General features: G+C 40.0%; 1 protein-coding gene across 2 annotated transcripts in view; it reads right to left on the bottom strand.

The window, feature by feature from the left end:
* Fchsd2 (FCH and double SH3 domains 2) overlaps positions 1–15,158 on the bottom strand; it is a 208,542-nt gene that overhangs the window by 175,559 nt on the left and 17,825 nt on the right. For both annotated transcript variants that reach the window (XM_005074012.4, XM_005074013.4), the window contains exon 3: positions 1,099–1,144. In XM_005074012.4, coding sequence (XP_005074069.1) covers positions 1,099–1,144 — 46 coding nt within the window. The remainder of the gene's footprint in view (positions 1–1,098; positions 1,145–15,158) is intronic.

A 15,158-nucleotide genomic window follows, 5' to 3' on the forward strand; every position in this document is an offset into this window, starting at 1 on the left:
GAGGTAGGTGGATCTCTGTGAGTTCGAGGCCAGCCTGGTCTACAGAGCAAGTTCCAGAACAGCCTCCAAAGCAATACAGAGAAACTCTGTCTCAAAAAACCAAAATATATATAACTTAAACCAAAATAAATACTAAAGTTAAGACAAATTCTATGTGATTTTTCTCTAAGTTTTGCCAAATATTTCAATGTACAAACTTTCATATTTTCAGAAGAGTAACAAAATATGGTATAGCAAAAAAAAGTAGAGGAAATAATTTTGGAAATTGTAAGAATCTATCACCATTACTGGAGCTTCAACCATGAAAAACGACCCATATCAATGACATTTTCTAACCTACCACAGATATCAAAACAAATCATAGCATTAGCACTACATAATCCTAAATACTAGAGTTCAGATCCCTAGCACCCATGTAAATATGGAGCCAGCATGTGGCCCACCTGGAATCCCAGCTCTCTTAGGTAAAGACAGGGGATCCTTGGAGCAAACTGCCTAGCTAGACTAGCTCTGCCAGCTGTAGGTTCAAGTGAGAAACCTTACCTATGATCTTCTTTATTGTAAGGAGCATCTTACTTTAAGATTTAAATAGATCAAGGGGGGTTAGCCAGAACTACACAATGAGACCTTGTCTCAAAAACAAAATAAAACAAAGAAAAATGAATTTTGGCAGGATCTGGTAGCACATGGCTTTAATCCTAGCACTCAAGAGGCAGAGGCAGGCAGATTCCTGTGAGTTTGAAGCCAGCCTATTCTACACATACAGTTTAGAGCCAGCCAGGATGACTTGGTCAAAGCTAGTCTTTTTTAAAAAGGAATAGCTAGGAGGTGGTGGTGTTCATCTTAATTCCAGAACTTGGGGAGGTAGAGGCAGGTGGATCTCTGAGTTTGAGGCCAGCCTGGTCTACAGAGTTTCAGGACAGCCAGAGCAACACAGAGCAACTGCCCCCACCACCAAAAAAAAATTAAAGAAACCAAAGGCAGATAGTCACAAGTGGGCAGGCAGCAGAAGAGGATTCCAAGGTTCTCCTTGACAGGAGATCTGATCTTAAGCCAAGCAGAGGTATACTATAACAGGGACTACAGCCCCACACTCACCTGTGCATACTCTCTTTCAATAGCAGCCTTCTTCTGACTGAAAGTCCTAGAAATACAAACAAAAGTTAATCACCAAAAGCAGAACTTTAAAACCTCCTGTAAATGTATCAACACAGCATTATATACTGCCTTGTAAGATATGTGAGGGCTGGGAAATGACTGTTCTTTATGAGCTCATGAAGAGAGGAAACCACAGCAGCACAGTCTCTGCAGTTTTTCACAGGAGTTACAGTAACACATACAAGGCCTCTGGAAGCTATGGTGTAAGTACATACTTTCTATACATGCATTATTTCAGATTCTATGGTTCATATGCTCACATTTTAACACTTTTTACATCTGGGCACAATGGTGTTTGTCTACAGTCTCAGCTACTCTTGTCTCTACTTCCCAAGTGTTGGAATTCCATGCATCACTACATCCGGCATTTTTACATGTGTTCTGAAGATGGAACCAGGTCCTCAAGCTTATGAGTGCTCTACTGAGCCATCCTCCCAACCCCATTTAGCTTGTTTAAGGTTTGTCCAGGCAGCAAGTATCAATACTTCATTTCTCTTTAATGCTATATGATTACACCACATTCTGTTTATCCCTTGATCTAGTGATGGACATGAATCATTTTCACATCTTAGCTATTAAAAATGATGCTGCCATAAGCACCCAAGTTTCTATCTGCACACATACACATTATACACAATACAATAGTGCATACTATAGCACAGTATGGAGGTCTGAGTACAACTTTGTTGCATTGGCTCTCTCCTTCCGCCTTTATATAGATTCTGAGATTGGACTCAGGTCATCAGGATTTACCCACTAAGTCATCTGAGATATGTATTTTAAATTATCTTATGTATGTATAAGTAGAACAGATAAATCATATGATAATTCATTTTAACTTTTGAGGAACTATCAGAATGATCTCAATAACAAGTATATTTTGTATCCACAGTATATTTTTAATTTAATAGTTAAATACAAGAAACTAACTCTTCAAAGTAAATCAGGTATGGTAGTACATACCTATAATCCCAGCATCCTGGGAGGGTGAAAAAGGAAGATCACAAGTTTTAGGCAGCCTGACCAGCTTGGCAAGACCTTGTCTCAAAACAAAATGAAAAGGTCAAGGGACATAGTACAGTTGTAGAGTGCTAGGCTAGAATGTTTAAGGCCCTGAAAGCTGACCTCCCGCAATGCTCCTTGGGTCTGTTCTGAATGGAGGCACCCTAGGTAGCCCATGCTGACCTCAACTTCCCATCTCCTTGTCTCAACTTTCTGAGTGCTGGGATTACAACCATGTGCCACCACACTCAGCTACAAATGTTTTTATTTATTTTTTAATGTGTGTGTATATGAATGCATGCTGTGTAAATGTATATATGTGTGCACGCCCAGAAACAAGAGGCATTGACTCCCATTGGAGTTACAGAAGGCTGTGAGCAGCCTGTTATGGGATGGATCCTCCTCTAAAACAGTGGTTGAGAAACCTTCTAAATGCTGCAACCCTTTAATATAGTTCCTCATGTTGTGGTGACCCTCTCCCCACCATAAAATTATTTTTGTTGCTACTTTGTAATTCTACTATTACATAATGTTGCTACTATTATGAATGGTAATGTAAATATCTGTGTTTTCTGATGGTCTTAGGTGATGCCTATAACTCCAAAAGAGTCATGACCTGTGCTTATGAACACAAGAACATGTATACTCATCACCCCCACATACATACATAGCTTGAGTAGGCCTGATAAACTAACAGTGAATAGTGGCACAGGGTCTCTCAGAATGTAATGGGGCATTGTTCTCTCTCTTGACTTCCCAGACTGATTTTTCCATGTCTTTTGGGTAGTCTGCAGCTACTAAGTCCTGGTTCTACTTTAAACTGGCTAAGATTGGGCTAGAGGGATGACTCAGCAGTTAAGATCACTTGTTGCTTTTGCAGAGGACCTGGTTTCAGTTTTCCAGAACCCACATGATACCTCACAACTAACTCCAATTCCAGGGATACAGGAGATGCAACTCCACCTCCTGGCTTCTGTGGGTACTAGCCACACATATGGTGCACATACTTATATGCAGGCCAAACACTCACACACATGAAATAAATGAATTAAAGAAAAAGAAAACGGGCTAAAACTGGTTTTAGTGTTTGCAGTTAAATATCCAAAGGAACACGGTTTTCCATAAGCAGCACATCATCACAGGGTCTAGTGGGCACTTTGTATCTGATACTCTGTGCAGTATAGGAATGGTGTCTACATTATAGGAAGCCTCCATCCCTGACTTGTAGGCACTAAATGCCCTCAAAAAAAAAAAAAAAGAGTCATGACCAAGAATAATACACATTCTTAACCTCTGGGCCTTCTTATAAATGTTCTTAATGGCATTTAGAATAGAGACTCTTCTGAACTATTCATGCAGCGCAGAAGTAGAAACTTTTCTTAGCACTTGAGAAAATATGATCAGAGTAAAAGCTACTAACTGGAAATTTCTTTAAAAAATAAAAAAATTAGCCAGGCAAGGTGGTGCACACCTTTACTCACAGCACTCAGAAGGCAGAAGCAGGTAGAGCTCTATGAGTTCAAGGCCAGCCTGGTCTACAGAGTGAGTTCCAGAACACCCAGGACTGATATAGAAACTGTCTCAAAAAACAAAAACCAAAAAGTTAATTTATTACATCAATGCTATCTCTAGTCATCAGAAAAAAATTAAGGCCTAGATAATGAATCCTGCACAGAAGGTATCTATTTTGTTCAAATTCATCAGAGGACTAACTATAGCATATATGGCTTTACAAAATGCATTTTTAACTTAAATCAAAAGTCCAGAAAATAAAAATTACTTCCTAATGCACAAGTTGCAAAGTTAATACTATATTAGCATTATGAAAAAAATAAAATCTTGTTTATAACCCTCAGAGCTCTTAGATGACCAGGAATACTATGAACAAAGTACTCCTACCTACGTGCTTATCCATGCATCCATGTGCATGTGCATTTGGATAGAGATACAGACTTTTTTAGTTTCTAGCTTATTTTTTAGACAAGATCTTGTCAAATAGTCCAGACTGGCCTCAAACTCCCCCTCCTCCTGCCTTTACCTGCCAGGTGCTATAAATACAGATATCCACCAGAATACCTGGGTCTAATCAGTAACATTGTCAAAGAAATCCTTTTTTCTGAACAATAAATCTCAACAGTAAATCTGAAATGCTCAAATGCTTTTCGTTGCTCCACTTAGAGTTCTCCACAAAAAGCAGAACAGATGTAATTCTTAAAGGCCCCAGTACTTTTAGAATGGTAAGTGATTATTTACTTCAACTTAAAGTCACCATCTGCAATGGTCCCCAAACAAGTCAACCTGACCCCTCGAGCTATGGAAGAACTTGATTTAGGCTTCTTCCAATATAAAGTCTTTTGTTTGCCTCAGAAATCTGTCATTCAGTATGGCTACCTTCTTCAGTGGTCTTAGCTCTACCTTCTGAATAACACACTGTAGCTTCTCCATGAGGATTTGGTCTTCCTCAGATGTTCTTTCTTTTACTAGCATAAAGATGGCTTTTTTTCCTTTTTTATGATAAATTGGTATTTATTGGTGAAAAATTACACAGAAAGAATACAAAGAACCAGGGGAGCATTTCCCTGCCTTCCTACCAGACTCCCCCCTCCAGAAAGACTGAAGGAAGGGAAGCCATGATGGCTTTTTTCTTAATGTTCATGAGCTAACCAAGTGGCTTCAAACTTTCCTTCTGTAGCTTTTCACCTCTCCCAGGTGGTGTTCAAAGACTTGAAGGGAGTAGGGTGTGCTCTAGATAAGGCTTTGGATAAAGGCAATTCAGAAGCTGATTTGATCTAAGCAAACAACGGAAACTTTCTCCATAGTAGCAAAAAAGACTTGTGTACCTTCCCTTTCTCCTAACATGTGTGTCCCTTGGAGTAGCAATTTTAAATGTCCTTCAACTTTTCCTTATGTAGTCACAACTTGGCTAACTGTTGGCACAAAAGCCTATCTTTCAAGATCCCTTCCCTTAATTAATCATTTCTAGCGACAAAAGCCTATCTTTCAAGATCCCTTCCCTTAATTAATCATTTCTAGCGTTTGCCCGCAACTGAAACACATGGAACCATCCCTTTTAACTGGCTGATTTCAATACAGCTGAGAACCAGGGTGGCCAAGAATGAAAAAGTCTGGTATCACCTCATCAGTAGAGCAGCTGAACAGCCCCCCACACACACACACACACCCACAACAGTTATTAAATTCTCCATCTGGGCCGGGCAGTGGTGGTGCACACCTTTAATCCCAGCACTAGTGAGGCAGGGACAGGCAGATCTCTTTGAGTTCCAGGACAGCCAAGGATGTTAAACAGGGGCACCCTGCCTCGAAAAACAAAACCAAAAAAAAGTGAAACACAAAGTAACAAGCCTCTGGAAAAAAATGGTTCCAAGTAATTTATTCAAAACTGGTTATCACAAATCTCTCATTAAATTTAATTTACTATTTTATTTTACTTTAACATAGTATCTAATTTTATTCTGTGGGATGGAGTCTCACTACATTGCCAAGGATTGTCTTAAACTCATAGGCTCAAACTTTCCCAAAGTAGATGGACTATAGACATGCACTACCACATCCAAACTCATAGTTTCAATTTTTAAAAAACAACAACAACAACAACAAAAAACAAACCACAGTACTCTGAACCACAATAAAATAAGGTATGGCAGCAAAAGACTGAGACATGAACCCTATCCTGAAGGGATTCACTAACAGAAACCCCACAAATGACAGTAGGAACTACTCTTGTTTCTTAAGCACTAGATCCCCTTAATTTTCATGACTATTCTCCAGTTCCTTATCAATCAAATGAGAAGACAATAAAGCCAGAGTCTACAATCATGTCTCCAATCCCATTACTGAGGAAGCTACAAAAGTATCAAGAGTTTAAAGCTAACTTGAGCTACAAAATGATTTCCAGGTCAGTCTAGGTTATATAAAGATTCCACGGCGGAAGGAGAGCACAAATGTGTACTAGAGTGAAAGAGAGAGCTTACCTCATAAGAATTATAAAAATTAATTAGTACATGTTTTTAAAATACTTGGAAGAAACAGCACAAGGTAAATACTATAAATGTATTCATTAAATAAGTAAAAAATATCCTATTTACATTACGAAGTTTAATCTAGTTTCAACATTTTGACTAGTTGAATATAGAAAGTGCTAACAAAAATGTCTTAAATGACAGAAAAAGAAAAAGCCCGAATCCTCCCCTTCTCAGAAATCACCCAAAAGCAATAGCAAATCTTTTTTTTTTGGGGGGGGGGGGTATTTCGAGGCAGGATTTCTCTGTACTGTTTTGGAGGCTTTCCTGGAACTCGCTTTGTAGACCAGGCTGGCCTCGAACTCACAGAGATCCGCCTGCCTCTGCCTCCCCAGTGCTGGAATTAAAGGCGTGCGCCACCAACGCCCGGCAGCAGTAGCAAATCTTAAAAAAACTCTTACATGTGAAGCCAGACATGTGGTTTATTACCTATCATTCCAGTTCTCAGGAGGCTGAGGCAGAAGCACTTTGACAAGTTTAAGGCCAACTTGGGCTACATGGTAAGAGTAAGTCTTTAAAAAGAAAGGATATTATTATGATAATACAACAAAAACATAAAGATATATAACATGTAAGCAGAAAATGTAGCAAAGGAAAGACGTGGATAACAAAGGAAAAGGGAACACATAAGGTTTCGAGTCACAAACGGAGGAGCTACATTTCTTCACAGCAAGTCTTGAGTCATAAAACTTAAAACCAGCATTTGCAACAAGAAAAACTGGGACTATGGGGCTGGCAGAGCTTCCTTCATATTCTGAAGAAGTAGAGACAGAACTGAATTAGGAATTATACTGCAAGCAGCCTTGCCTCTTAGACTGTCTGAGGAGATGCAGTGTGTGCGTGCTTGCGTGTGTGCATGCGCGCGCCTCCAACTCAGCCTCTCAAGAGCTAAGATGACAGATATCCATTCATGCCCACTGAAATAAATTTTTTTCAAATTCATACATGCTACTCTTCTCATAAAAGAAATTATTATGAAATTAGACATCAGTAGCCACTGTGGGCTACCAGTATCTGATATCCCAAGAAATGCTATGAGAGAAAAACCACCATATTCAAGAAACAACCAAAACAGGAGGAACACAAATAGAACATTTTAAATTAACGGGGAGGGAAAGGAGAAGAAGAAAAGCATGATCACTGCCTTGGCATGGTGGTACACACCTGTAATCCCAATACTGATTACTAATTTGCTCCTCCCAATCTGCTGAGCCTGTTTTCTTATGTAACCCAGGACCACCCACTTAGAAGTAACACTGCCCACAGTGCCCCCAGTTCTCCAACATCAATCACTAATTAAGACAATGTCCCAGAGATTTTTCCCACAGGCAATCTGATGGAGGTATTTTCTCAACTAAGAAGGGCAGTTGCCTAGCAAATCCAAGCCCCTGGGTCCAACTCCCAGCACCAGAAAATTAATTAATTAATTAAGATACATGCTTTTATTCCGAGCTCTTTGGTTTTGTTTTGTGTTTTGATTTTTTTTTTTTTAAGATACAGTTTCTCTGTGTAGCCTTGGAGTCTGTCCTGGAACTTGCTTTATAGACAAGGCTGGTCTCAAACTCACAGAGATCCCTGACTGCCTCTGCCTCCTGAGTGCTGGGACTAAAGGCATGCATGGCTGCCACCACCACCACCACCTGTATTCCCAGCATTTGGGAGGCTGAGACACTCTATGAGTGCAAGGCCAACATGATCTACATATCAAGTTCAAAGCTAGCCAGACCTACACAGTAAGATATCATCTCAAAAACAAAAGGGTGAGGAGATGAATTTTATTATATGTAAAAAAAATCCTCCACTTCTCTGGGGTATCATACATATCTCTTGGGAACCTCCCTGTGTCCCAGACTCACTAGCCCTGGGATTGTAGGCTGACACTCCCCTGATCCATGTCTAAAATCAATATATGAGTGAGTACATACCATGTTTGTCTTTTGTGACTGGGTTACCTCACTCAGGATGGTTTCTTCTAGTGCCATCCATTTGCCTGAAAATTTCAAGATTCCATTGTGTTTTTCTGCTGAGTAGTACCATTGTGTAAATGTACCACATCTTCTCTATCCACTCTTCAGTTGTGGGGCATCTAGGTTGCTTCCAGGATCTAGCTATTACAAATAAGGCTGCTATGAACATAGTGGAACAGACATCCTTGTTGTATGAATGGGCATCTTTTGGGTATATGCCTAAGAGTGGAATTGCTGGTTCGTGTGGTAGACTGATTCCCATTTTCCTGAGGAATCTCCATACTGATTTCCAAAGTGGCTGTACAAGTTTGCACTCCCACCAGCAATGGACAAGTGTTCCCCCTTTCTTCACATCCTCTCCAGCATAAGCTGTCATTGGTATTTTTGATTTTAGACATTCTGACAGGAGTAAGATGATATCTCAGGGTTGTTTTGATTTGCATTTCCCTAATGGCTAAGGATGTTGGGCACTTTCTCAAGTGTCTCTCAGCCATTTTAGTCACCTCTATTTAGCTCAGTCCCCCACTTTTTAATTGGCTCCTTTGGTGTTTTGGAGAATAGCTTCTTGAGTTCTTTGTAAATTTTGGAGATCAGCCCTCTGTCAGATGTGGGGTTAGTGAGTATCTTTTCCCAATCTGTGGGTTGCCTTTTTGTCTTGCTGACTGTGTCCTTTGCCTTACAGAAACTACTTAGTTTCAGGAGGTCCCATTTATTAATTGTCGATCTCAGTGTTTGTACTACTGGTGTTATGTTCAGGAAGCGGTCTCCTGTACCAATTCCTTCAAGGGTGCTTCCCACTTTCTCTTCTAACAGGTTCAGTGTGGCTGGATTTATGTTGAGGTCTTTGATCCATTTGGACTTAAGTTTTGTGTGTGGTGATAGACATGGATCTATCTGCAGTCTTCTACATGACAATATCCAGTTATGCCAGCACCATTTGTTGAAGATGCTATCTTTTTTCCATTGTATACTTTTATCTTCCTTGTCGAAAATCAGCTGTTCATAGGTTTGTGAATTAATCTCAGAGTATTCAATTCGGTTCCACTGGTCTACCTGTCTATTTTTGTGCTAATACCAAGATGTTTTCAGGACTACAGCTCTATAATAGAGCTTGAAGTCAGGAATGGTGATGCCTCCAAATGTTGCTTTGTTGAGCAGGTTTGTCTTGGTTATCCTGGGTCTTTTGTTTTGCCATATAAAATTGAGAATTGTTCTTTCAAGGTCTGTGAAGAATTGTGATGGGATTTTGATGGGGATTGCATTGAGTCTGTAGATTACTTTTGGCAGATTTGCCATTTTTACTACATTGATCCTACCTATCCAAGAGCATGGGAGATCTTTCCATTTTCTGGTGTCTTCATGGGGGAAGAAGAGAGGGAACCAGGAAAAAGAGAGGGGGATAAGAGGAGGGTAGAAGAAGACATGGGGGAGCAGGAAGTCTGAGTCGGGGTAAGAATAGAGGAGACCAGGATGGAGATACCATCATAGTTGGAGTCATTATAGCTTTGAGGAGAGAACTGACACTAGTGAGATTCCCAGAGATGTACAAGGATAACACCAACTGGAAAACTAAGTAATAGTGGAGAGACTACATTAGTAGCCCCTACCTGATGATAAGGTTGGTGACTACCTTATGTGACATCCTAGAACCTTCACCCTGTGACTGATGGAAGCAGAGACAGATACTCACAACTTAACACTGAACTGACCCGCTGGAACTTGGTAACAGAGATGGAGGAGTGATGAGCAAGGTGGTCAAGACTGTGCTGGTGAAACCCACAAAGACAGCAGACTGGACAGTGCTGATGAAACCCACAAAGACAGCAGATTGGACAAGGGGGAGCTCTTGAACCCCAGACTGATGTCTAAGAGGCCAACAGGAGACTGATCCAAACCCCATGAATATAATGTCAGTGAGGAGGCCTCAGAAATCTCTGGGACTTTGGGTAGTAGACTAGTGTTCACCATGGCATACAAATGAACTTTAGGAGCCCATTCCACATGGAGGGATGCTCTCTCAGCCTGGGCACATGGGGAAGGGCCTAGGTCCTGCTCTGGATGAAATGACAGACTTTGGAGATCCCCCCCAAGGAGGGCCTTACCCTCCCTGGGGAATGATGTGGGGATTGGGCTGGGGGTGGGGGGGTGGGAGTGGGGCTGGTGGAGGGAGAATGGGGGAGCCGGGATAGACATTTGAAGCATACATATTTCTAATTTAAATAAAAACATACAAAAAAAGAAATTTTCATTTAAAAAACTATTTTAAAAACCCTCAATAATAGCCGGGCGTTGGTGGCGCATGCCTTTAGTCCCAGCACTCGGGAGGCAGAGGCAGACGGATCTCTGTAGTTCGAGGCCAGCCTGGTCTACAGAGCGAGTTCCAGGACAGCCTCCAAAGCCACAGAGAAACCCTGTCTCGAGAAAACCAAAAAAAAAAAATCCTCAATAATTTATTTTGTTTTGTTTTTCGAGACATGGTTTCTCTGTAGCTTTTTTTTTTTAAGATCACCACAATTTATTTATATGTATACAGTGTTCTGCCTGCACACCAGGAAATGGTACCAGATCTCATTATAGATGGTTGTGAGCCACCGCGTGGTTGCTGGGAATTGAACTCAGGACCTCTGGAAGAACAGCTAATGCTCTTACCTCTGAGCCATCTCTCTAGCCCCTCTGTAGCTTTTGGAAGCTGTCCTGTAGACCAGGCTGGCCTCAAACTCATAGAGATCTACCTGCCTCTGCTTTCTGGTATTAAAGGTGTGTACAACCATACCTGGTACCTATCTCTCTCATCCACAAGCATTAAGCTTTATGGTAACACAGAAACTTTCAATTAAATTGAAATTAATGTATACAAAACTTATACTGTTCCTGCCAAGTGAAGAAAACTATACTTCATTTTAAAAAAAAAAAGGTATCATAAAATTAAAAAGAAAAAAAAAGGATTACCAACAGCCTTCATACTGTTTTTATTTGGTTTGGTTTGGTTTTAGTTTTTTTTAAGACAGGGTTTCTCTCTGTAGCTCTAGAGCCTGTCCTGGAACTTACTCTATAGACCAGGCTGGCCTAGAAATCACAGAGATCCACCTGCCTCTGCCTCCTGAGTGCTGGGATTAAGGTCATGCACCACCACCACCTGGCCTTCATACTGTTACTCTTAATATTCTTTCTTTAATCTGTATGTTTGGTGTTTTCTTTATTATGTGGCGAGGGGACTTTCTTTTTTGGTCTAGTTTATTTGGTGTTCGGTAAGCTTCTTGTACTTTCAGAGGCATCTCCTTCTACAAGTTGGGAAAGTTTTCTTCTATGATTTTGTTGAATATGTTTTCTGTACCACTGAGCTGGGCTTCTTTGCCTTCTTCTATACCTATTATTCTTAGGTTTGGTCTTTTCACTGTGTCCCATATTTCCTGGATATTTTGTGTTAAGGATTTGTTAGATTTAAGACTTTCTTTTTTGACAAATCTATTTCCTTTAGTTTATCTTCAGTGTATGAAATTCTGTCTTCCATTTCTTGTATTCTGTTAGTTATGCTTGCATCTGTAGTTCCTGATTGTTTATTCAGCTTTTCTATTTCCAGCATTACCTCAGTTTGTGTTTTCTTATTGTCTCCATTTCAGTTTTCAGGTCTTGAACTGTTTGAATTGTTTCCTTCATCTGTTTCATTGTTTTTTCTTGGCTTTCTTTTAGAGATTTGTTGATTTCTTGCATTTTTTGGTTTGTTTTTTCTTCTATTTCCTTAAGGGATTTTCTCATATCCTCTTTGGGGATGTCTATTATTTTCATGAGGTTGTTTTTGAAAGTCATTCTTTTCTGTTTCATCTGTGTTGGGATGTTCAGGTCTTGCTGGTGTAGAGTTTCTAGACTCTGGTGGTATCATACTGGTTCTTTTGTTCTGGTTCAACTGTTCTGTTGTTGTTGGCTGTGTTTCTATATTGCCGACTTCAGATGGCTCAGAGGTTAAGAGCACTGGCTGATCTTCCAGAGGTCCTGAGTTCAATTCCCAGCATCCACATGGTGGCTCTCAAGCATCCCTCATGAGATCTGGGGCCTTCATACTGTTAAGACTCCCTTTTATTGATGTTTATGTATCACTGTTTGTGCCATGTAAGTAGGCGCATGAAGGCCAGAAAAGAACATCACAGCCCCTGCATCTGGAGTAAGCTGTCCAGTATGGATACTAGAAGTAATTCAGGTCCTCTGGAAGAACAGCAAGCACTTTTCTTTTTTAATTTTTAATTTATTCTTTGTGGCTTTCACATCATTTTCACATCATCCCATTCATCTCTCAGTCCCTTCGTATGCCTTCTGTCCTTGCAACCTCCCCTCCTCTTCCCCTCCCACAAAAAAATTAAATAAAATTTAAGAGAAAAGAAAAAAGAAAGAAAAATGTCATCATGGAAGATGTAGATAACACAGTGAGTCACACAGTATACCCTTTAGTACATATATCTTTACTGCAGCAAGCACTCTTAACCACTGAGACATCATTTAAACCCTTTACATTTATATCTGTACAAATTTATTTTGAATATTCATTAAATATAAATCTAATTATAAAAAGCCACATTAATTTAACATGCTAGTTTTATAGCTGTCCCCCAAGCTAAGCATATCTGTAAAAAAAGGTTTGCCACAGCCTATTTGTTTGAGGCAGGGTCTATGTCTTCCTGGCTATCCTGGAGCTCACTATTTAGGCCAGGGTGGCCTTGAACTCACAAAGCTCCCCATGCCTCTGTGTCTTGTAGGATCAAAGGCATGCACCACCACAACTAGTCTCTTAATTTTTTAAAGCATCCACATAACTTTCCTTTTTACAATATCTAAAACAAGATACCTGAAGTTCTAGGAAATACTACTACAGCAAATTGTAAGTGAAAAATAAAAAACCTTTCAGCAGCTGCCAAGGACCTGACCAGTCACTCTTTTCAACCATGCACAGAGTTCATCTTAAATGCAGGCTGAAATATAGATGCTAGTGGCTATCTGTGTAATTCCAGCCCAGCTCACTTGGCCCAATGCTTGGCATTCGTGAGAAATACCATGTACACTTTACACCTGGTGCAATCAAATAGCACAGAAAGTACTATCACTTTACTCTGCTTCTACCAAACAGATAAAAAGATGGAGGAGCAAAAACAGTATAGTTAGGCATAGTGGCACTTGCCTATAATCCCAGCACTACAGAGGTGGAGGCATGAGTGTAAGGCCAATTTTGGGCTCAAAGGAAGTTCAAGGTTTGCCTCAACCTTGTCTCAAAATCCGAATCATCAATTTAAAACATGAGGCAAGAGTCTTCAGTGGTGAAATTCGAAAAATAGAAAAATACTATAACTTCAAATATTAAACAAAATAAAGCAAGACATGCGGGTGTATGCCTATACTTCCAGTACTTGGAAGGTCGAGGCAAGAGGACTACTGCAAACTCAAGGTCAGCCTGATGTTTATAGAAAGCTCTAGGCTAGCCAGGGATACATAGCGAAACTTTGTCTAAGGAAAAGCAAACAACAACACCACCAAAACCATAAATAAGCAAGCAAACAGAATACATTTACTTGAAGCAGCCTAGCAAGAGACTTAGACATAGAGTCTGTCCTGTGAAAACAGCAATACTCTCTCGTCAGAACAGCACATCAGGTTTTTATTTGATAAGGTAATTCTCCCACATACCACCTGACTTCAGAATTGTCTTGACTATTCTTAGACTTCACTCTTTTAAGTTGAGAATCTGTTTCACAAATTTGATGAGGGAAAAGGGTCTTTTTGAGATCTATATTAGAATTGCACTAGAGAACTGATGCTCAAATGAATTTTCATCTATAGATTAAAATATATTTCTACATTAGTTCAAGTCTTCTTTCAACAGCTTAAGTAATTTTTTAAATTCTTTTCATAAAGTTTTGGCACAGCATTCAAGATTTAATCTTGAGTGTCCTTATGAGTCAGCGTGTTTACTACTGTTCTTGTAAGTGGAATCATTTTCTTCCTTTTATAAATGGTGGTTTCTAGTATGTACAAGCAATGTTCATTTTATTACAATTAGCAGCCTTGCCCAACTCTTAATAGTTCTCACATTTATTAGTTAGGTGAATCTACCTATTACTGTAACACAATAATAAAAACCCAGAGAAAGGTATTGGAGTTAAAGCTGAATTTCAGAAAAGCAAATAGGCCAGTCACTAAAGAGTTCTCACCTCTACTAATGCTCAGACCAAACCTCAGACTCCCTCAGTTCCTATCTTCTCCAGCCTTATATTCCTCTCTGGTGCTGGGATTAAAGGCGTGGATCTCAAGTGCTGAGATCACCTTTGTGTGAGTTTCTCTTTTAGATCAGATCAATTTCGGGTAGCCTTGAATTAACAGAGATCCATCTGTCTCTGCCTCCCAAGTGCTGGGATTAAAGGTGTATGCCACCATTGTCTGGCCTGTATGGCTGTGGCTAGCTTTGCACTTTGATCTTCAGGCAAGCTTTATTTGTTAGATCATAAACAAAATATTACCACACTGTGTGCTTATTTGTTTGCTTTGAAACAGGGCCTGACTGTGTAGTCAGGATGGCTTGGAACACTAGGATTGCAGTCATTTGCCTCCATGCTTAAGATCCTTTCTGGTTTTGTTTTTTGTTTTGTTTTGTTTGAGTCAGGGTTTCCCAGTGTAGCTTTAGAGTCTGTCCTGAACTCGTTTTGTAAATCAGGCTGGCCTCAAACTCACAAGAGATCCACCTGCCTCTGTCTCCTGAGTGCTGAGATTAAAGGTGTATGCCACCACCACACAGTTCTTACTGGTCTTAAATGACGAGAAATTTGACTTCTTTTTTCCTAATTCTGTACTCCTAGTCCTATATTCCTGTCTTCTGATACTAAGGAGTGAATCAGTCAGCACTCTTCAGGAGAAATAAAATGAATGAACAGGAGAAAAAGATCCATAGGTAAGTGGTAGATAAAGATAAGGGATTTGAGAATATGGTCCATATTAACTGGAGGGTGCTGAC

This window comes from Mesocricetus auratus, unplaced genomic scaffold (genome assembly GCF_017639785.1).
Source record: "Mesocricetus auratus isolate SY011 unplaced genomic scaffold, BCM_Maur_2.0 Super-Scaffold_4256, whole genome shotgun sequence".
Lineage (NCBI taxonomy): Eukaryota > Metazoa > Chordata > Mammalia > Rodentia > Cricetidae > Mesocricetus > Mesocricetus auratus.